The sequence below is a fragment of the Columba livia genome, chromosome 19 (assembly GCF_036013475.1).
Source record: "Columba livia isolate bColLiv1 breed racing homer chromosome 19, bColLiv1.pat.W.v2, whole genome shotgun sequence".
Classification (NCBI taxonomy): Eukaryota; Metazoa; Chordata; class Aves; order Columbiformes; family Columbidae; genus Columba; species Columba livia.
The window spans coordinates 9,467,045-9,489,776 of record NC_088620.1 but is presented as its reverse complement, the minus strand read 5'-3'; the positions used below and the strand labels follow the sequence as shown (position 1 = coordinate 9,489,776).

At 48.8% G+C, this 22,732-nt stretch overlaps 1 protein-coding gene across 9 annotated transcripts in view; it reads left to right on the top strand.

Moving 5' to 3' along the window:
- NSMF (NMDA receptor synaptonuclear signaling and neuronal migration factor) overlaps window positions 1–22,732 on the top strand; it is a 47,263-nt gene that overhangs the window by 6,768 nt on the left and 17,763 nt on the right. For 2 of the 9 annotated variants that reach the window (XM_065036051.1, XM_065036047.1), the window contains exons 2-7: window positions 1,993–2,054; window positions 11,890–12,369; window positions 16,541–16,616; window positions 18,708–18,713; window positions 19,269–19,337; window positions 21,995–22,047. In XM_065036051.1, coding sequence (XP_064892123.1) covers window positions 1,993–2,054; window positions 11,890–12,369; window positions 16,541–16,616; window positions 18,708–18,713; window positions 19,269–19,337; window positions 21,995–22,047 — 746 coding nt within the window. Of the gene's footprint in view, window positions 1–1,992; window positions 2,055–2,303; window positions 2,415–11,889; window positions 12,370–16,540; window positions 16,617–18,707; window positions 18,714–19,268; window positions 19,338–21,994; window positions 22,048–22,732 lie in introns of those variants that run through there. The other 7 variants (XM_065036052.1, XM_065036048.1, XM_065036054.1 and 4 more) reach the window with 5 other exon arrangements.

Genomic DNA, 22,732 nt, shown 5'->3' with positions numbered 1-22,732 from the left:
TGTCCCTAAGCACCACATCTACACATCTTTTAACCACCTTCAGGGTGACTCAACTTCTCTGACGTGGCCACAGTCCAGCTCCCAACTTTACATTTGTGTGTTGCCCCAGGACCAAGTCCTGCTTTTTGCGACAACAGAAATGTGATGAGTGCATGAACATCCACGAGGCGCTGGTCAGTCTGTATGGGTGAACCATGATGGTCATCCCTTTGTTCTTCATAGTGGAAACTTTGTACTACTTGTAGAGCTTCCTCATGTGACAGAGTCTCTGCATGGCCATCCCTGGGGGTGCTTCGGCGTTGGGGAGGACAGTTTGGGCAACTGCCACCTCCAGCTGGTGTCTAAAGGTACAATCTGCTACAAGACAGGCAAGAAGCTGGGAACAGAAAACCCTCAGCTCTGTGTGTTAGCTGTAATGGCACAAAAGGTTAAACCTTGCTTCTTGCACAGCTCCAAAGCATTTTGTGTTTGGCTGTGCTGAAATTTCGTCCCAGGGAGATTAGATTACTCTTTCTTCATCGCTCATATTGATCCCCTATTGCTGGCTGTGGATGACAAATGGACTTCCCACTCAGCTCTAGTCGCTCTGGGAGGTATATTGTAGCTTTGTTAATCTTTTTGCTTTTGGAAGGAGGTGTAGAAAAGCAGTGGGGGAAAATCTTGCCTACACAGGTGAGAATACGCTGCTGCATCGGGTAGCAAAGCAGAAGATTGTTTTGGAGGTCAAAGCCATTTCCTATGTAGATGATTAATGGCTGTAACGAGCGTGGCCTTTAGTGGCAGCTTGAACTGGAGAGGGATGTTGTGAGGTTGAGCATCTCTGGAGGGAGAGGATGGGACACAAGGACACGATGCTTTGGCACGGAAAGTCTTCCCTGTTGCTGCAAGTATTTGTGTTCTCCCCCAAGAGATGCCGGTGTGCTTGCTGGCTGAGAGCGCTTGGCCGCTGGGTTTGCTGGCTTGGCTTGCCAAGCAGGTGGGTGGCTGTTTCATCTCGGTGTTCACGGGCCCCCACACTGGACTGTTCGCTGGCAAATATCACCCTGATCGTGATGCTGCAGACCTTGGAGAGATTGTTCTACAAACTTGGGGAGAAGACATGGCTGCGGAAAAGCTGGTATTAGCTGTGTTCGGTCACGGGTTTGCTTGGTGCGGGAGGACATGCAGCAGGGTGTTACAAATATCCTGGCAATAGGAGACTGGCAATTATATTTACTGTATACCAGGGAATGTGTGCCTTGACCAAGGATTCCTTTCCTGTGTGGGCTTAAAGCAGAAAGCTTTGCTGTGGTTGGAATATTCATAGGTTTGCTCTCTTATGTGGGCCTTGAGGTGTGATAAGGGTTGAGCTCACCCTGCCTGGTGGATTCTTAATAAATTTTGGTAGCATCTCAGTCATCCTCAGGACTTGAATCCATCAGAGGACCGACAACTGCTTCTGTGGGGTGTTTGGGGTTCTCTCAAATAAGGTTGTCCATTAATCCAAATACTGACATAGCTGGTGCTTGAGAGCTTGGGGTCAATGTGGGTGAAATGGTATTTGCGTTAACGTCTAAGCTGGGCTGGCTCACAGATCGGAGCGTTTGAACCAGAGCAGAGGTTGGGGCGATGGTTGCGACCGGGGTGGAGACACCTCTGCCCTGCACTGCTGGCAGTGTTTAAGTCAGACAGTCACCCAGCTCCTGTGTGCATCACAGAAACAAGGCCAATTAATGCACATGCATTTCTATTTTTTTCAGTTTTAACAGAGAAACTAAACACAAAAGTAGTGCTGGGCTTGTAGTCCAATTCTGTTTTCCCATTCATCCAGGGAAAAACTGAGGTTCTGCACTGCTATTGCATTACATTTAAATCAGTGTCACCTGAAGATGAGGGAATGGCAGCTGCAGGATAAGAGCGTTACATTGAACTGTTCCTTCTTTGCTTGGCCTTTAACCATTCCCCGTGTCTCTTTCTCTCCCTTACTGCCTCCCGTGATGCTTGGATATGCAGAGCAGCAAGGGCTTTTGGAGAATATCTGTCACAAAACCATCCTGAAAGCAGAAACGGCTCAGGTAAGAGAACTGACAAACCATGTTTGTGTCTGTGTGTGCGTGCACCTGTTTATTAATAGTCTTTAGAATAAAAGTGCATCTATTTATTATATAAAGGGTTAATGTGAGATCTCGGCAGCAGAGACAGGAGGAGTCACCGTCTGGATGTCTGAAATGAGGAGGAAAGGCAGTTTGACTCAGAGGTTGGGTGGGCTCTGGGGACGAGTTCAGTTTTGGTGGACAAGTGCCCTGTCATAAATTCACCCCTAGAGCTGGTGTCCTTGGAAGGAGTTTCAGCTGGGAAGTGGCTGCACTGCACAAGGCTTCTGCACTGGTTTGTCACTCCTGGGTCTTACTGTCTCTGGGGAATTTAAAAAAAAGGTGAGTTATAGCGTTAACTGACATGCTTGGTGTATGAGCAGTGATCTGTCTTTGCTGGCAAAGGTGACCTCTGGATTTATTCCCAGGGTTTCCTTCAACAGGGTTTAAAATGAGATTTGCCTTGTCTGGTTGAGGACACCAGCACATGCAAGCTAATCTGTTATTGTTGTAGATGTAGAAATCACCCCTGTCAGCCTGTGATGAGTTCTGCTTGATGGGCACGAGGACACGAGAGAAACTCATTTCTAACAGAGCTGTGACTTCTCTGTGAGAAAAGAAATAAATTCACTACAAAACCTATAGAAAATCCTGTGGAATCCACAGAAAATCCTTTGTGAGCAAGCAGCAGATTATTCTTTAGCATTGAACTGTTTTGCAGGGGATAAAGTTATAAAATAGAATGTAATGTAGAGTCATGTTATCATTTTGTGTGTGCCTGTGTGTTAAAACCTCTAAGGCAGGAAAGGTTAGAAGCACTTGCTAAAGGAGCAAACCCAATCACTCTGCTCATTGACCAGCTGAGTGAGTCCCTGCCTTTTTTCTTAGATCTGCTCTAATGACCTTCAAGTTGTCCTTGGCTGAATTGTGCTCACTGTGTGAATGGAAGGGCTTTAAAACAATGTACTGCAGATGACTTTGACTTTTTTGGGGCTCCCCAGACCAGCGCTTAAGCCCTCTCTGCAGGTACCACATCTGTGAGCAATCCAGGGAAACCTCCTACCCGCTGCCCCCTCGGTGTATCAGGCTTGAGATTGTATTGAATCCAAGTGAACTTAGTTGCCCCAGATAAGAATCAAGCAGCGAGAGGTACACGTGGATATGCCACAATCCTTATGGGATCCTTAAGTATTGACATGGAAATAAAGAAAGTTGCCTAGAAGTGACTCTAAATGTTTATAAAAGAGGAAATAAAAAAAGAATTATCACTTTTAAGTCATCTTTTGAGATTCTGCAGTGTATAATTTAACACAGCCTGTAACATTTCTTTATATATAACCATGGTGGGAAGGTTGTTATCCTATAAATGTTGAGAGTGGAAAATTTGGCTCCCTTTTGTTTGTCCCAGTAGTCCAATAATGGAGAAGTCAACTCTTCCTTCCTGCACAAATTCTGTATATCTCAGTATCGCTTTCACAAGCTTCACCTCTGGCTCAGCAGAGCGCTTAAGCTGGATGATGAGCTTTCATCTGGCGACTCCAGTGAAACAAAGGGCTTCTTTACATACATTGAAGAGGTAGCACATATACAGAAGTACCTGAATCTGCCCCGACTCATCAGCTCAGCTGGAGGATGCAGGGAGAGATGCAGTTGTGGCTGGACAAGTCCACCAGTGTCCTGTGGTTAAAGTCCTACTTGTGTGTGTTGGCGGCTTAGGTCCAGGAAGCTCAGCACACTGAACAATTGAGCTCTTGGTGCATGGATGTCTCTGTTTGTGGCGTTCTGGGCTTTCACCGTGTCTTTACCTGGTGGGATAAACCTTCTTTCTGCTGCAATAACCCTGGCTGTATGTGTGGATGCTCCCCGCATTGCCAACAGATTACAGCTGGGATTGAGGCTCTGGCTTAAATTTGAATGGAAGGAGTCAGGCCTTGACTTCAGTACTTTATAGTCTAGAAAAAAATGGTTTAAGAAAGGTTTAAAGTCATTGATGAATGCAGTGAGGGAAAAGGGTTGTGGTGTTTGAGGAGCAGGAAGGGGCAGAGCCTTCGGTGGGACAGTGGAGACCTAAATGGAGGAGGGAAGGGCAGGATCCTCTTCTTCTGCGGATCCAGGAGCCAGAACCCACCTCTGTCCTTGCAGAGGACAATCCCTGTGCAGACAATGAGGTGGTTGTGCATCTTTGGAATGCCAGTTCTCTTGCTGCTTTACCTGCTAATGCAACTCCTTGGCAGAAGGGTGGAAACACAGGAGACCCGCTGGCTGGACGGAGATGCCAAGTGTGCAGAGACTGACGCAACTCACTCTGTTTCTGCTGCACTTTGTTCTCTGAGGATCGTCCGTTTGGGTTTTTTTATCGTTAGAGTCCTCGACTCCAAGGAAAGTAGCTGGTGTAACAGCTTTTGCAGCCTGCCTCTTGCTTCACATTCCACAGCAGATCAAAGAGCTTATTCTTTGGGGATATTTTTTACATCGCCCAGTCTATTTCTGGTGGCTCCTCTGGAGAACTTGTGTGTATGTGTGTGGCAGAACAGTTTTGAGAAGTTGGGGAGTGGTAATGAAGAACTACAGAGGGGTTGTATATCAGCAGGATGGGCCAGCTGCCGTGTCCGAGCACTTTCATGTCGGGTGAGTTATTTGCAAGGCTTTGTTTGCCTTCTGTTTTCAAAGAAATCGCAGTCTGTCCATCTTCTGCTTCCTTCACCGGGGCAGTGGGTACATCAGCAGGAGGTAAAGAGGATTGCAAGGTGTACGTGTAGCGAGGAAAAAGGTGAGGAAGGGTACATATCATCGGTTACAACTTATGATTTTTCCTGATGTGAGGCCTGAGAACTTCATGCCTCAGAAATACTGTGACTGTCCCTTTGCAACTCTTCAACATCTTATTCTGGAGGAGGTTTTTCCAGGTGATGCGGAGGTACCTCTGCCTCTTCTGTTGCTTCGCACAGAGCGCACTGTGTTTGGTTACAGCAGGGATGATGGCAACACAGGTTTTTCTTCTATTTTCCCTTTGGGAACACGAAGCTGCGTGGTGACGGCGTATGAGTTGCTGGCAGCGGATGGAGTGATTGCCCCCTTGGGATCACTCAGTATTTTGTCCTGATCTTTGAGATATCCTGAGGAGTTAAATAAAAGGAGGGTTGGAGTGTGCAGCAGCCGGCGGGACACGGGTGTGTGGAGGGATCTGGTGCTGCGTGCTGATCCATCTCCGGTGCCGTTCCTGCCGCTGCTCGTTGCTGGCTGTCCACGCAGGCTGAAGGGCTGGGAAGGTGCCCAAGAAGAGCTCTCTCCCATGTTTGGTGTTTTGACTGCAAGGCTGCTGCCAGAGCCCTTGCTGGAGCTTTCTGGTACCTTCCAAAGGCTTTCCAGCTTGTCTGTGACGTGGTTTTAGTGTAGGAACGGGTGTCTCCTGGGACAGAACTGGAAGAAAGGCAGGGAAAAGGATTAAAATGTTGTGAAAGGGAAGTGTAAAAAGGCTGCAAGAGAACAAAATATAGAAGAAATAATCACCAGAGCTCATGGGATAAGGGGTTTTGGACATTCCCAGGGTCCCCTTCTTCCAATTTAGATCTTGGAGGCCCCACACTGAGATACTGCTTTAGATTTCTGTGTACTGGAACTGTGAGACGAAAAGACACCCAGGGCATGGGGCAGTGAAATTGAAAATGACAGCAGCAGAGCATTTGAGAAACTTCCTCCTGTCTGGGGAGGCAGAAATGCATCCCGGTGAGATGGGATTCAGACACGAGGATCTTTTGCTGAGGAAAGGAAGGGGGTTGTGCTGGGTTTTTTTGGTTTTGTGTTTTGTCCCCTGGTACTTTTTTTATCAGGCAGTTTCTGGTTCTGGCTGCTCTTGGTGAGCTGGGGGCAAAAGAGGGAAAGATCCCAGCGAGTATGAGATGTGCTTGGTGCTGCAGAGATGAGGAGCTTTGGGTCAGAGCTGCCTAGCAGGTCTTGACCCAAGTTCACTGTGATTCCTGCAGAAACAGCATCGCTACTCCGGTTTGCATCAGTACAAACCAGAGGGGATAGCTACCTGAAACTGGAAGAAGCTTCTTTTTGAGCTCAAAAAAAGTCATATTCACTTATTTTCTTTGTTCTTGCATGATGTTTCAGCCGACAGTGAAAACAGTGAGTGTAAGAAGAAGAGGGCATTCGTGAGCTTCCCCCAGCCCAGTAGCGATGGGTAGAGGTGGCGGGAGAAATGTGTTTGCTGAGGTTACTGTGCCACATGCAGGGACCGCTTGTGTTTGTACCCTGGGCTTCTGCTGCTTCAGAATAGAGGGTGTGAGGGGAGCAGCCACACGCCAGAGGCTCTGGCACCGCCGGGAACTGCCGTGGGGCTCGAGAAACCCCCGTGTGGTGCTTTTTATGAGGCCATGAGGCAAGGCTGCTGCCCTGTGGCGCTCCAAGAGAGACCTTCAGTTTGCCAGTGAGTCTGGGTCAGGGAGAGCACCGCATCTGTCTTTTTCTCTAGAGAGTGTTTCCCCATCCCCAGGACGGACCCCAGCAGCACGTCTGTCCCAGCTCTCGCAGTGTGTCCCTGTGCTGATGTGGGGAGGTGGCTTTGAGCTGGGGAGGTGGCCTTTCTAAAAAGAGCCCGTGTTCCACAGGGGCTTGCAGGCAGCCTGCGTTTAGAGCAGAGCAGGGATGCGAAATCTCATCTCCGAAGGTTTCAGGCTGCTTCCAGGATCGGTCAGCGCAGGTATGGTGTGGGTGTATCTGAAAACTTGCTGTCAAATATGTTGTTTGCTTATAAAGTAAATAAAGCATAGGTCATGGTGTTACCATGGAAATGCAAAGGCCAGCGGTGGAGCTGCCACTTGCTCCTTTGGGTCGTGTCTCACAGTAACAATTTCATCTATTCACGTTAATGTTACAGGCCAGACTAAAAGGTTACTCATCTATGAGGCACAATGTCAACAGCATCTCTAGTTTGTTTTCTAGGCCCGTTTCAGTGCAGAAGACTAATTGGAGCCATGTTGTCATAGTTAAGTGACCTTCTGTTTTCTCGGAGCAGCTCCCTTGCCGTTCCTCTGTGGTTTGCGGAGAAGCCTGTGACGTTCCCTCCTCGGGAGCGGTGGGGTCAGGGTGCCCCATAAAGTCATGGTGGGGCTGGCTTGGCCAGGCTGCAGGTGACCCCACAGCGAGCGTTGTGCCTGACATTTGCTTGCTTGACTCTGAAATGCCACTATGACCTTTTTTTAATTGCTGTATCTCCATTTTTATCTCCCTGCCTCGTGCTTCAATATTTTGCACAGATTTCCTGGTTTTGACCGTGCCTGTTCCTTGGCTGTTTCGGCCCTGCAGACCAGCGAGGCTGGCAGGGCTAATGCTAAAGAAAGCCTTTTCATCCCTAGCACCGCAAACAGTGCTGCGAGTCCACGTACTGTAAACCTAAAAATCTTTCCATTTGTCTTCAGTGGCCGAGACGGTTCTTTCATTTAAAGTCGGCATCAGAAATGTCAGATCCAGAGGTCCGGCGGAGGTGGAGCAGGGGACAGAGGGCTGTTTCTCTGAAATATATTTTTCTGAGATGACAGATCTTTTTTTAATAGGGTTTATCTGGATTCCCCTTTGCCACTTTGCTTGTGATGCTGGAGCTGAGGTTTTAAATCTAAGGTACTTTAATCATCGGTTTGGCTGCTAAATACAGTAATAAATTTAGGTCTTTTTTTTGTTTAAGCTTCTGCATATGTCTTGTGGCTCTATTCTGCCTTGATTTATAAACTCCCCATCCCATGGGGTTACAAAGCAGTGTGCATCAGATATGGGTTTGGCTTGGCGAGTCCCCCACCGTTGTGAACAGCATCAGTCAGCTTGTCCCAGCGTGTTCCCTCCTCTAAGAAATGTGACAGCGAAAGACAATGTGAACGTCCTTTCACGGCTCACTACTTGGGTCACAGCAAGCGCTCGAGTTAGAGTTACTGAATGAGAAAGGACATATTGTAAGTATCTGATAGTAATAAGTGCCTAATTATCAGGAACTACATGTACCGAGAATGTGGATTCTTTCCTTCCCAAGATACTGCAAATTAACCAGTGCAGGTTATCGTTGCTATTGGTGATTGTGCCTTTGGAGATACATGTGCCCTGAGGACTGCGTTGGGCAGTGCTACGTGGAAGAAAGAAATATCAGAGAGGAGCAAGTGAAGCCAAAGAGACGTGTGTTCAAGTAAATAACAAGGTGGGTGAGAAGCGGATTTGCCCTCAGGACTGGATTGTTGAGCCCCCAGGTAGACAGGGAAGTGATGAAAATCTGATTTAGATGTTTCTGTTACCAATAGACACAAGATCTACAGATCAGGCACGTTGATCCTCTTCCCTTCATCTTGCTGTTAAGTGTCTCAGGCACAACAAATCCATGGAGAGCACGAACATGAAAAGAAATCTGTTTGAGGATCCTGATGTGTCTGCGCCAGAGCAGCTGTACAGCTGTGAGACCGAGGTGCTGCTGATGGAAGCGAGCGTGGGAGCAGAGCTGTTGCCAGGCTCCCGAAATCACGCCAGCCTGGGCTGTGTGGCAGTTGGAGCAGCTGGTTGTGGGAGAGTTGCAAGAGCAACGTGAGAATGGGGTGGAAGCAGCAGTGGGGACAGGCAGAGGTGTTCACAGCTGGCTCCGGTTACTGCTGAACCTCCCCTGTTACTGGTTCTCCGTTCTCTTCACTGAACATCCCTGTGGCTCAGATTTGATTAGGTGTTGATTTCTGGACCAGCTTGACTTCTTTCCCAGCAGAAACAAACTATTATATGAATCTAAAATGCCATAGTAGAAGCAGGTGCGGTGCTTTGGCACCTGATCCCAGTTCAGTGCAGGCACAGAGAGGGGAACTGGTCTCTGGTAACGTCTCCAGGCTGCTGCTGTACGTGTGTGTGTGTGAATAATAGCACAGACTGGCTCCCTGGAATGGTGCATATTCATTTTCAGAAGCCAATAATTCATTACGATGGATGTTTGAATCTCTTTTCCATTCATAGTATTCTTTTTCTGTAGATAAATACTTTATTAACTGTAAGTCTTGAATAAAGCTTCACATTCCCTTTCCATATGAAGTTGCTTCTCCAATGTGTAGCTACTGAAGGCGCTAAATGGAATGAAAAGAAATAACGATCCGATTGTTTGACAAAGAGAATATTGGTGTGGTGACAGGCCTTTGTAGTGTAGACCATGAAAATTAGATAAGTACAAGAGAAAACACATTGAGTAAAGGTCGAGTAAGGTAGGAAGAAAGGATTATCCTTGCATTTTGCATGCTGGGTCAGACAGGTCATTTATGTTGAATATATCTGGTCAAGAATTGTAACCCTGCCATGATTTTAGTAAGGAATTGACTCTTACTTGAAACCAGTCATGTCCTGCTTCCATGTCTGTTGATTTTATGGGGCTTATAAAGCAGAGGCTGGAATTGGTCTCTGCACTTGTGATCATCGGCATTTTCAGACGTACTGTGCTCTGGCCACTTCATTTTTCTATTTACCCACAGACGGCAGAGTTCAGAGGTTCTCGGGTCTCTGAATCGCGGTGCTGTTGCTGCGTGGGTAAAGGTGCATGACCCTGTGTGTTTGCTCTGGTGAGGCCATGTGTCTTCCATAGGAATATTAATTTCAGGGGAACGGGGCAGCTGTCAGCCACTATTTTGTAGCATCATAAGAAATATGTAGCATCATTGTGCCTACACGGATTATTAAATTTGACAAGTTGAGAGGAGTACTTAGAACTGGCCTTTGTTTTTAATTTAAGATATGGCGTGCTTGGCTCTGTTAGCCAGCACAGGTCTTGGCAGATCTCAAAGAGTGGTTTGGTGGTGTTTTCCCAAGACGTGCCCGCTCTAGAGCACAGTTTGTGCTGGGACTGGAGCGGGGCTGGGTTGCTGGAGGACAGATGTGGTGGCTGCTGTCCCTGGAGGGGTGACAAGTAGAGCCTGTGAACAGTTTCTGCACTGGTTGGTCTGTGACACCGCGTCCTGCAGTGGACATGCTGTTGAATGGCGGCTGGTGGAACAGCTTCTTCCACTTGAATGGCTTAGAGTTGTGGTGCCAGCCCTTGTAGTCCAAGGAGGAGGTGCAGCTGTCCATGCTGGAGACCGTGCGTGTCCACCTTTCATATTTCACCTTGACAGTATCAGTGAGGCACATGGTTCCTCACTACACCTAGACATGTGTTTTGGACTTCATGTGAAGCCTGGCAAGGCAGCATCAGCTATAGATTCAGGAGGCATCAGCTATAGATTGAAGAGGCACAGCTGTTCTGTAGGACTCCTCCAGGCTCCTCCTGGTCAGTCCAAGAGTCGCTCAGCTGCCGGCTACAGCGTCTGGAGACTGTGAGGTTTCACTAGGAGACAAGTGGAACAGCCTGAGCTGTGTCAGCCTGAACAGTCCTGACAGTCACCTCTTGAGCTGAGTGGCCAGAGATGTGTTTATGTCCTCGTGGTGCTGGGGGATGTTGTATCTCAAGCAGAAAAATGCAATTAGGTGACACACTGTACCGGTAGCAGCTCAGTTCAGTGCAGTCTGTGCTGCAAACAGAGCCGGGTTGAGGCCCTGGGCAACGTGAGCACAATCCAGGATGAGCTTTAGATTCAACATCTGAAAATATACATCCTCAGCTTGGGAGGGCTCTTTCTGGAGGGGCACAAGAGGAAGTGGAATGTGGCAGCAGTGAAAGGTCCATGTTGCACACATACAGCATCAGACTTGTCCCGAGATGGGTCTCCCTCCTTCCTCCCTTCACAGCAAGGCAGCCAAGCCTTAGGTTGTTACCAGCTTCTTCAAGTCATGACTCAGGAGCTAAGGATGTTCATTCAATATGCACTGAACTAAAAGCTTGGCTTTGTTTTTTGCCTCTGCTTAAAATGCTGCTGTCTGTGCTGGACAATAATGATTTTATTTTTTCTGGGGTTGTAGTCACATGAATAATGCATTCCCTGCTGAGCCTTTTCACCAGTCCCCTGGCTGCTTCCCATCTGAAGGGAAGTGTAAGAGGTAATTAACAGCCACTTGAAAAAAGCATTAGCAGGTGGGTGGCAGCTACTGTAGGGTTCATGCATGGGATTGCCATGGAAATGCTGAGATTTCCTGGCACTTCATCCAGTGTGTGGGTTCCAAAGATAGTTGCACTCATGGGCCTCTCTCCTTTCCATCTTCCCACCCCACAAAGGGAGCGGCTGTGTTTTCCTTCAGGACGGTTTCCACGGGCTGCGCCGTCGCCATCTGCACACACGAGGAGCGCAGCTTGCTGGGGTGCTGTGCGGAGCAGGACGCTGTGTCACAGCTGCCGGCCGAGGCCTTTTTGCATTTCTTTCATGTCAAACCAATTGGCAAAAAATCAGGGAAAAATCCAAACAAACCCTGGTGGTTTGACCCTTTCCTTTAGTTCTGAGACGTAATAACTTGGTGCGGGAAACACTCAGCGTTTCGCTTCTTTGAGAAGCTGGTGCGGGTCCTTGTCCTGCGAACGTTCACCCGCTCAGTACTGCTAAACTCCCTGAAGCAGACAGGACTGTACAGCTGAACGAGGCCTGTTTTGCACGTATGTGTTTTTAGGCCGGGCACAGAGAGCTGCATTTGCTTCTAGCCTTGTTTGCTGGATAGTTGCACGCTTAAAACATGGGGTATATCTGTGAGAAATGTCTCTCATTTCAGTACTAGCTCTGGACATTTACAAGGTCATGGGTGCGTGTCCATCTGACAGTAAGTTCCCCCAAGAACCTTTTGTCTCTCCCTCGCTTCTCTGTTCTGCAGCAGTAACAAAGAGCCTCCTGAATGTGTTGGTGCCTGGGGTGCTTGGATTTTAAGGCAAACGTGTCATTTTTTTCAGATCACCTGCTAGCAGACTCCTACATTGGCCAGGAGGACTCCCCCGAGATGCAGCAGGCAGCACAGAACAAGCGCAGGCTCTCCGTCATCTCCGACGGCAAGTTCGAGAGGAGCTTCTCCGAGGAGCAGGCGGAGAAGATGCCAAGCGAGGGACCGAAGCCGCGAGTCTACACCATCTCTGGCGAGAGGCCGATGCTGTCGGACCATGAGAACGAAAGCGTGGAACTGGTGGTGATGAAGGGGGCTGCCCAAGAAGAATGCCACCACGGCCACCACGTGCACGGCGCGGGCGGCTCTCACGGTGTCGGGCGGCACTGCCGGGGCTGGCCCGGCAGCCGGCAGGGCTCCAAGGAGTGCCCGACCTGCACCCGCCTGGCTGCCCCTTCTCAGCATTCCTTTGACCTGGAGCAGCATCAGTCCGGCGAGACCGGGTGGCACAGAAAGAGGCTGGAGAGGATGTACAGTGTGGATCGGGTGTCTGGTGAGTGAGGGTGGGTGCAGGAGGGACACAAAGGGAGTCTTCAACACAGGGGAAGGGTGACAAGCATCTCATCCCAGCATGGAGGGTTGGTTTCCCCTTCAGCACCTTGCACTTGTGGAATGGGACTGTTAAAGGGGGAGTTTAAACTAAGCTGAGCTCAGTTTGAGGCCAGCTCGTCCAAGCCCCGCTGTCTCTGCTTCTGGCTTGTCAGCTCTAGATGACCTGGCTGGTTTTCGTGGCAGCTTCACGTAGCTTAGCGGGTTCCCTTTCTGTTGAAGGAACAGTGTCACAGCACTGACATTAATACTCACACAGGAGGCAGTTCAGAGCGGGACCCCCTCTCCTCTGCCGCCCTGTGGGGCTGAGGCAGGTGAAGCCTTTGTGAACACCTCAGGGTGCTCAGAGGGAGCCTTGGCTCGGGTACGATGTTCCATACTTTGGTGCATCTCCAAAATGCTTGTCTGCGTGGCTGGAAGCAGTTTAGCAGGTCCCTCACCTAGTGCCACCTTATGGTTTTTCCATAAATACTAGCAAATAACACAATATCGCACTTTCTTCCCCACTTACTGTCCATTTGCTTGATGTTTTCAGGGAATGGGGCTTGTAATTATTAAATTACATTTAAAAAATCCTGATTGTCTTTAAAACCTATTAACCAAATATATGTCACAATCTACGTGCTTTGAATTACAAGCTAGTACGCAGTCCGTCTTTGCCTGTCTGCTCTATACGTGGCTGGCAAAGAGTCTGACCTAATTTGTCTGATTTGTCCAGCCAGCAAAGGTCAAGGTTTTCTCCTTGAAAATACATCGAGGGCTGTGGAGACCAAGCAGTCCATCTTTCCAGGGTTCATGGTTTTCTAGGAAATATCACAGTGATATTTACTGCAGGTAAAATCACAGAAGGGTTGGGCTCTGGGCTGTGTTTTCATGCCTAGATACTTGAAATTCTGTGACTAAATTAATACATGGTCTAATAATAATTTAAAAAGAACTGATTATTTGAGTGTGCAGGACACCTACAGTCCCACTAATTCCTGCTCATAGTTTTTAAGCATTTTTTCTTTTGGTTCCCTGTGATTTTTAGTCTTTACATCAGACACTACATGTGCAAGTTTAGACTCTCTTATTTTTATTGCTTAAGTGCAAGAAAAGGACTGAGAAGAGTTTTCCTATATGGAAGCCTTTTATGATCATATGTGTTTCATCTGTTGAAAGAAGGCTCTGCATATGATCGAACAGCCAGAAAGCTTGTGTGAAAATAGGAAGTCATTGCAGTTCTAACCTTTCAGGAAAGGAGATCATGACCCCAGGGCTTGGTCTCGTGGAGACTGAGTTGAATCAGTTGCAGCCTCGTGATGTGTACTGAAGTAAGAAAGGGAAAAATCCCTGTTGTAATGTTGATGGATTTATGTTAAAAGCTTTCCTGAACAAATCCAAATTGTACTCTGTGCTGCAGGACTGAAGCAGGTCACTTGATACAAAACCAAAGGAGAGCTCCAGATCACTGGTGGAGCAGTTTAACTGCTCATAGCTGGAGCTAAACGCCTCTGTTTGCTGGAAAACACGTCCTGGCAGATGCTGCAGAGAGATGCCGTGTTCTGTGTCTGTGCCTGGGGATTTATAACAGGTGTTTTCAACTAGGCAGCAATTTTTGTTAGAGCCACTTATCAGCGTGAAATGCAGATTTGCCTTTCTGAAAATGTATTGGAGTATTTACTTAAAAGGGAACAAAGCGTATTTTGTGTTTCACACGTGCGGCTGCACAGGCAGCGCTGAGACCAAACCCCATTGCGGCGCTGCCATCGTGGGATGGAAGTTTTCTCAGCTTGGTCTCCTTTGTGCTCTCTATCCGAGTGATCTTACTGAGAGAAAAACAGACTGAGCTGAATGGCACAAGTGTCGCAGGTTGCAAGAAGTATTTGTTGGAATGTCCTTATGCATGGCTGAAAAACAGGGCAGAGATAAATGGAGATGAGAAAAAGAGAGACCTCCCAAAGGCTCACTTTAGGGTGCTGCTTTCTCTGTTTGGATTTATGTGATGCATTATTGCTGCAAACCAACACACATGGCAGGTAGGCCGGATTGGCATAAGTTAAATATGGGGTTTATGCTGAGTTTATGATGCCTAACACCGTTCCAGAGGAGCACAAGCTGTCATCTCCTGTGCTGCTCCCAGCACCTGACACCAACACATCCGCGCATGAGCGGAGGTGCTGACATGTTCGTGCTGAACGTGGGGGTGTGTTCCTCCTGCCCTACCCAGGTTTGTGGGTTCCTTGGCAATTTCATCACAGCTGACGGTAACAAGAAAGGAGATGATGAAGCTCTGCCTGGCCAAAAAGAAGTGTGGTGCCCGCTCCTGGAAGCACAACAGCCGTATTCACGATCTGAATTTTCATGCGCTGGATGAGCTCTGGAGCAGAGCTGTGCCCCTTAATCCCCAGCTGTGTGCTCCTCTGCAGCTGTTCCACATCTGGCTGGTGAACAGGCCCCTCTGGAGGGTCACAAACCCCTTATTCTCCACTGAGCGCTGTGGGTAGGGGAGTGATGTTTTTCCTGTGTTGGAAGGGAGGCTTCAAGCGATTGTCCGGGCAGAACCTCCTGAGGATATTAGCTGTTGTTCAGACGCTCTGCTTTGAATCAAAGTTAGTGGCTTAAAAGCTGTGAGATATATTAAGAGACTGTCAGTCCTTTGAGATGCGTAGACCCTGAGAAGCCTGTACAGAATTGTTGGCTAAGAAGGGGTTTGTACAACTTCTCCTTGCACTGCTTTTGTGGGCTTGAGACTTCAAACAGGTAATTCATTTAAAGTCTGAGCTGGTTTGCATTTCTTCTCTGTTTTTTGGGGGGGAGAGCAGACATAGAAACTTCATAATAAGTATTTAGCATACTAGAATGCAGTTTTCATTTAACATATGTATTTCCTTAGGGTACGCTTATACAAAGCTTGACATAAACTGTGAACTGAGGAGTGTGTTACAGCTTTTGACGGGATTCCTTGGAAGCTTCACTTCAAAGGAGGCCTCCCCAGCTGCATTTAGCATTTTTTGCATCTGTAATTGCAGCCACTTTTTGTACTTTCAGGGAACAGCAGGATGAGTCTATAGCAGATTATGATCTGTACAAAACGTTTGGTAAGATGTCTGGTCTGTAGTAATTATGTCTGCCGTGCAGGGTTTGATTGGGTTTTGGCCAATGAAAGTGAATTTAAAAAATAGTCTTGACAATGCCAGAATATTATTAACTGAGATACTGTAGTTGCTAATGATCTTAAAACTTGAATGAGTGAAGCAAGACACATGATCAGCAGCATCGAGCCACAAATTGAGAGTGAAGCAAAGGGAAAAATCAGGTAGCCCCAAATCCCAGGGGTCCAGTCCACAGAGATCTCATGTGTCTTTTGACGGTGGATTTTAATGACCCCTGATTCCCTTCCTGACCAACTTCAGCCTTGGTAGGAGCTGCTTCTTGGTCAGATTCCTCCACCGTCCCACACATGTAATTAGTGACTTATTGTGGTGCCTACTTTTTGTCTTAGTGGTTGTTACGTGAAGATGATGCAGCGTCCTGATGGAATTGGGGAATAATCTGCAGTCGGTTCAGGCAGGGCAGATACAAACACAGGGGAGCAGATAAGCACAGAGGTATCTGCAGGTTGTATAAATGATGTCCAAAACCAGAAAGACTCCTGAAGGGCCAGGTCATCGGGAGCCGGTGTGCGAGTGGTAGAAAAAGAGTCTGTCTCTGGGTTACAGTTGTGAAGAGAGGAAGGCGACTGCTTTTCATCTTCCATGGGAGGCTGTATCAGAAAGAACTGGATGAATGGGACATTGCAAACTAATGGTACAGAGGCTGGAAAATGCTTTTAATGAAAAATGTTTCTTTCCTCTTTTTTTTTTTGTGTTCAAATGTCTCTTCTGTAATTCCTGGATTATTCTAATCTTCTAGACTTAAAACAGAGTTTCCTTCTTCATTTGATAGATACAGGCTTAGCACAAATTTACAAAACACTCAGTGGTGGTGTTCATGATATGAGGAGGATGAGACTCTCCTGCTCAGTACAGGGCAGGATGCTGGAGAAAAGCACCAGCAGAAAGAGCCTGGGAAATGTTGCTGTCTCAAACACGGCTCTGCCGCTGCGTTCTCAGCTTTTGCTCTCTCTCTTCCAGATGATGTCCCCATACGAACCTGGTTCCCAAAAGAGAACCTCTTCAGTTTTCAAACCGCTACTACAACTATGCAAGCGTAAGTGAAACTACTGCCGTAGCTTTTACTGTGTCTCTGAAAGTTTGCGGCGTGCTCAAAGGTGTATCTGAGAGCCTGGAGCGATCGAGCTGTATGTTTGGCACTACAGTCTGAGGGTGGGGGAGAGAGAGAACCTCATCTCTTATTTATTTTTTGCACTTTATTAGTTCTCTTTCCTACTATTCCCATTGGGTCCCAGGCTGGGACCCTCCACCACATCCTTCTGCTGCAGCCGCTGCCCTGAGGGGGCGTTATTCCAGGCTTGCCCTGCGTCCGGCACTCCAGAGGAGTGCGTGTCTGTAGGATGAGATAGCCCTACAGCTTCTGTGCTGTCATTTGGAGAGGGCATCAGTTACATCTCCACAAAGTGGGAGCAGATCTGAGTCAGGAACAGCTTCTCCTTGCACCCTCTGAGCAGGTTTTGGTGCCCCTGGTTGCTGCGTGTTGGGAGGAGGCGGTTCTTGAAGGACTGAAGAGAATAAGGGAAGCCTCACTTCCAGGTTGTTCCCGGCTGCCCAGGAAATACCGCCATCCCGGTTTCAAGTATTTCCTACCTGGTTGGAAAGCCAAGGCAAACAATGAGGGAAATGAGACACTGATCTTCCTCCTTGTCACCTTTTTCCTGTGTCCTTCCTCCAACATCTGTGTCACCTTTGGCTCTACTGCTCTCTCTGTTTCTCCCTGACTAATCTGATGGCCTTTTTGTAATCATAGAATCGTTTTGGTTGTAAGAGACCCTCAGGATCATCGAGTCCAACCATAACCTAACTCTAGCACTAAACCATGTCCTTGAGAACCTCATCTAAACGCCTTTAAAACACCTCCAGGGATAAATCTATCTAATCTATTCTCTGCCATTTCTTCTTTCCCTCGTACCTTCCTCTTCCCAAATCCTGAAAAGAGGCTGATTGTTGATGTTGGGATGACCCAAACTTAATCAGACCTGGAAGGGCTGATGCAGGGAGGGCTGGATCCGGCACTGAGTGGGGGGCAACTGCTGAGGGATGTTGGAAGGGATCTGCATCCCCCAGCAAAATGGCTTTATCTTCAGGGCCTTGCCTGGTGCCAGGCTGTGGAACCTGCTGCGGGGTCCTAATCCCACCCAACAGTAGGAGTGAGGAGTCTCCATGGGCTTCTCCTCTCTCTGTGTTGTCCTAGCGCTGTGTCTCGTCCCTGACCTCTGTGTCCCTCTGCCACCTCTTCATGGACAGCACGCCTGGTGGCTCCCCAGCTGGGTCCCACTCCTAGGGCTGTGGGCAGCCTGAGGGCTACATGGTGATGCTTTGCTCTTTAGAATTGTTGGCTGCTAACAGTGACTAGTATTTTGCAGTTCTGATCTGACACACCAAACCATGACAAAACCAACACGTTTCCTTTGCCTTTGGGCACATCTTTTGCTGTCTCAAGTCATCTTTGCTGGGCACAAGGTTTGTTGCAGGATGGGTGCGCATGGCAGGGCTTGCAAGGCTTGGAGCTGTTGGAGGCCAAGGTGAGGCTGATTTGGGGAACGGTGTCCTAAGGAAACCCTTGAGGAGCACAGCTCCCTTGGTTAACATTTCTGGAGATTCTCTGCTGCCTCTAAAAATGGCACAGAAACAGCTCCAGAAGTTTGGGGCACTTCCCTCAGCTCGTTGGATTGGTTCCTCCGGGTGCCCCCTTCCTCCTGTCCTCTGCTCTCGTGTTTTCAGTCCACCACGTTTGCTTCCTTCATAGACCAGACAGCCTGAGTGACTTCACAGGTCTTTGTCACTGTGGGAAAAGGTGTCCCTGTCCCAAAAGCCCATGATGCTGAGCTCCTGTTGAGGCCTGATGGGCCATACCCAGCTGTCAGTTCTACATCTGAATGTCCTCTGGGTCTACATGGAGCTTAATTTGTGTCCAGACCACACGCCAACGCTGCCCCAGGGAGGATTTGACTCGGTCAAGTAGGAGTCTCACCACTGAGAAATGTTTAATTTAAAAAGCAATTTCCTTCCACCTAACAAGAACTATTCCTTCTGGAGTGAGAATTCCCTCAGAATGCTGGCTGGGGCTGAGCACTAATGAATTCCTCTTCTCTTTCTTTTTCCCTGCGTCTCCTGGAATCTCTAGCATCTCGTAAGTATAATCTTCATTTGTTTCATTTCCTTGTCTGTCGGTGTCCTGAATAAACTCTCCTCTCCTGTGCATCATATTCACTCGTGCCTTCCCTGCACTAGGGCTGTTTGTCAGCTGGCCAGAGGTTAGATGGCTACACCTGGTAGGCCGACATGGATCACACCACAGCCATCCTCATCTTCGCGATGGAGACAACAGTAGCTAGCATGCTTTTGTCCCTCTTGATCCCGGCGCATGGGATTTCCTTGGTCCGTTCCTCTGTAGCCGGGGTGACGGCTGCTCACCCCCGTTCTTTGGGCCGTGCTCTGCCCACTCTTGCGTTTGCTTTAGGAACAACCGCTTGTCCGGCCACCTGCCGTAGGGAGTGAGGACCTGTGGTTTGGTGAGTCTTTTGCCCGGCCCCTGGCTCGCATGCGGTCCTGCGAGGGCTGGTTGTGTTCCTCGCTCAGCCCGATGTCTCTCTGTTGTCTGGTGAGAGCTTTCCAATGTCTGTGTGTCGTGTCCTCTCCAGTCCAAAGCTGTGTGGTTGCTTAATGGCTTAAAATGGTTTCCCAGGGCGTTCAGGGGCTACGCAGAGAGGAAGAGACGGAAACGAGAGAATGATTCTGCAGCTGTTATACAGAGGTAGGGCCTGTGTTCTCCCGTAGCCGTAACCTTGCCTGGTGTTGCATGGGCCCTTCGGGTGTCATTAGTGACGCTTGACGACATTGACCGTGGTTGTCCCCGTCTGTGTTGCTGTTCGTAGGGACACGAGCAGTGGCTGTGTTGGAAACATGGAGGTGAGTGATGCTGCAGTGCTGATCTCCATCTTTTTAAAGGAACACTGTCTTTCTTTTGAGCTTCCAAATATAATATAGAGGATCTGCGTTTCAGGCAGAAAAATATATAATATACATTAAAAATTAAAGATGCAGGCATCTCCCAAATATCTTGAATTCAAGGTTAGCTGAGTCCTCTTAAAGGCTGTTGCTGCATCTACAAATGCACCTCAAAAGTCTGAGATGTAGGCAAAATTAACATCTCTAGTGACCAGAAGTCTATTTTTTTCAGTCTTTTTTTTAAAGAACAGAAAGGAGAGGGGATGGGACTGATTCCTTGGCCAGGTATTACAGAAGGGCCCTGGTTTCCCTCTGCCAGCTTCACAAGGCACATCACTTAGCCACTCATCTTTGTAATAATCAGCCTGTTCTGGTTTTTCAAATGAGCCAAGGCTCATGTATTTTGGCAGCCTGCTGGGAAGGATAACACAGTGTTTGTGTCGTTGGTTAAAAGCTGCCGTGATCGCTTCAGCGCTATCCAAAAGAAAACGAGAGAAAAACATCAACTTTTCTTAACTGGGAAATTGCCAGGAAGATTTTTTTTCTTTAGCAGCTTAAGAATGGTGAAGAGAAATATGAATCAAAACTAGAGCTGCTGTAAATAAATAGACAGTGTATCTTTAAAAAGAAAGAGATTTCTCAGAATTTGTTAGATAGAGGCGAGTCTTTATTAGAAAATGGCTTGTTTGCAGGGCTTGCGAACACAGGAGTAGGAGTTGTGTGCATCGGTGATGTTGAGCAGTCAGGATAGAGGACAGAAAATGTCATCCTTGACGTGTCTCCTCTGCTCCTGTGGATGCTGAAGGTCCGGGCAGGGCCGGAGCGGGAGAACCATCTGCATTTCTCCCATGGTGAGGAGCGGACAGGCCAGCAGGACGGTGGGTTTGGCTGGGCCGTGCTGCAGACCCTGCCCGCTCTATTCGTGTTCAGCAGCACGTGTCAGTGGAGCAAATTACTTTAGTCGTATGTCTAACAGAGGCAGTTGTGTGATCCACAGCAGTGAATCTTCACGCACCCAAGCAGAGCTAAAATAAAGCTTTGGAAAATAACACAAATAGCCCAAGTGCAGATGGGAATTTGTCATGGAATAATGTTGCTCCCAGCTTCGGTACCCAGCTGCTGGTTTTCTTTCTTGAGTTGCTGAATTTGGATCCTGATGACGGCACGGGGGCCCAAGCAGGTGGTGCGGGTTAAGTGCTCTCCCTCCGAGAGCAGCGCCTGGGTTGGTCTCTCTGCATTGGAGTAGACATATGTGACCTGCTCTGAACAACTTGACATCGGTGCTGGCAGTTTTTTCTAGTCCAGTTAGCTCGCTAAAGCATCTGCATGATTGTAATGTGTCCTTCCTCCCACTAACTTGTGTGTGAACCACACGACCTGTCACTTCACCTCTTTCCCCGGCCGTAGTCTCTGTTGCTCGGTGTGTGTTGGTGGGGCAGGAGGGGACCTGGGAAGGTTCCTCCACTCCATGCAGGCTGCTGGTGCCGGGGCTCATCCCCGGGGCCCTGCAGGGTGAAGTCACCCTCAGTGGAGTTCAGGGAGGAATGACATTTTCCTCGCTAGTCACCTGCTGCTTCTTCCCTGTGTCTCCTCTGTCCTGTGTGGTTCCTGTCCCGTTGGGTTCCTGTCTAGGTGAGTGACAAGGAACAAAGGGAGGCAGGTCCCTTGCGCTTGGGCAGGCTGGACAAAGAGTCCCTTGGCCGTGGTCTCTCAGGAGTGGCCAGGACAGCCTGTTTTACACAGACCTGACTATCAGGTGTAGTTGCTCCCCAAGGTTTACCCACGGGTGGACTTTCCCCTGAGCTGTGCCCTCTGCAGCCCCACTGAGCCTGAATCCTGGGCAGGGAAGCGCGTGGTCCATCAGGCAGCGTTGCCCCTCGAGGACTGTCACCCTCCCGAGCAGGGCTGTCCCAGAAGGAAGAAACTGCTTCAGCCTTTCCCAGCTCTTTGCCCAAGAGCAGTACGGGCTGTGTGGTTGCTGACAGCACAGGTGGGGTTTTAGCAGCTGCTGTGAATGTTTGGGAATCATGTGTGCATGGTGCCAAGTGGGCAGAGCCCGGGCACCTCGCTTTCCCGCTGAAGATGTATGGAAGAAAGGAGAGAGGGGAGCAGTTATTGCACTTCACCAGGAGCAGAGGGAGCGTTGCCAGCACAGGCAGTGACGGTGTCTTCAGCAAAGCCACAGCACAGGTGTCTTAGTCACAGGAAGGTGGAGGCAGGCCGTGTGATGTAGGACCTTACCCCCTGTCCCACCAGCCATGGGAGTTCAGAAGAAACAGCCACAACCATCCCCAGCACCCCATAGGTGCAGGCTGGGAACCTGGTCTCCAGCTTTTGAATGCCCAGAAGGAAATACACTGTTTTGCCAAGGTTATTTTTTTCTCCCAGCTTTGTCAGTCTTGCTGGGCCCAGGTGTTGCTCTGTATTACTTTTCTCAGAGGTTGTGTTTGGCCTTTCTTGCAGGAATTTTCGGAAGCACCTCCGCATGGTGGGGAGCCGAAGGGTTAAAGCACAAAGTAAGTGAGCAGCTGTAAGATGTGGCTGTGAGGAGCTGGGGTTTGTGCTGGTGGGACATGGGGAGCCCTGTGTTGTGTGCAGATGTGGGTAGAAAAGACCCCGTGTTGGGCTGGAGAAAGGATTTGACCTGCTGATGCCATTTTACTCTACAAAAAAGAAGGCCATGCTGTTGCAAGTCTCCGGGACACATGATGTCTGCAAGCAGCCTGTGAGCCATTCCTGAGGACCCTGGGAAGGCCCTGGATGTCTCTGTGGCCTCAGTGCGAGGAGCAGAAGAAGAGCTGCAGTGTGGTTGTTGGTGGTCACCAGCATAGACGCTTGTGAGGAGAAGCAGAGCTGAGAGCTGCGCAGAGCTGGGAGTGCTGCCCGGCCTCCCGCTGAACCTGCGGCCTGGCCGTGGCTCCTTGGGGACAGTCGCTGCTTCACGTGCCACACGGACTGGTGGCTTTTGCTTTTCTCCTCCCCTGTCCCACCATCTCTGCAGCAGCACCTGGGGAAACTTACCCGGTGGGAGCTGAGCAGATGGTGGAAGGGAGAAAGAAGAGGAACACGGAAGAGATTGGAGAAAGTGGGAGATAAGGGAATGTTGTGCCTCACTGGAGAAGAAATCACCTCTCAGGCCTGGGAGATGGCAGTTCCCTTTCCCTAAGGAAGGCAACACTCCTCCGTAACTCAGTTGGGGCA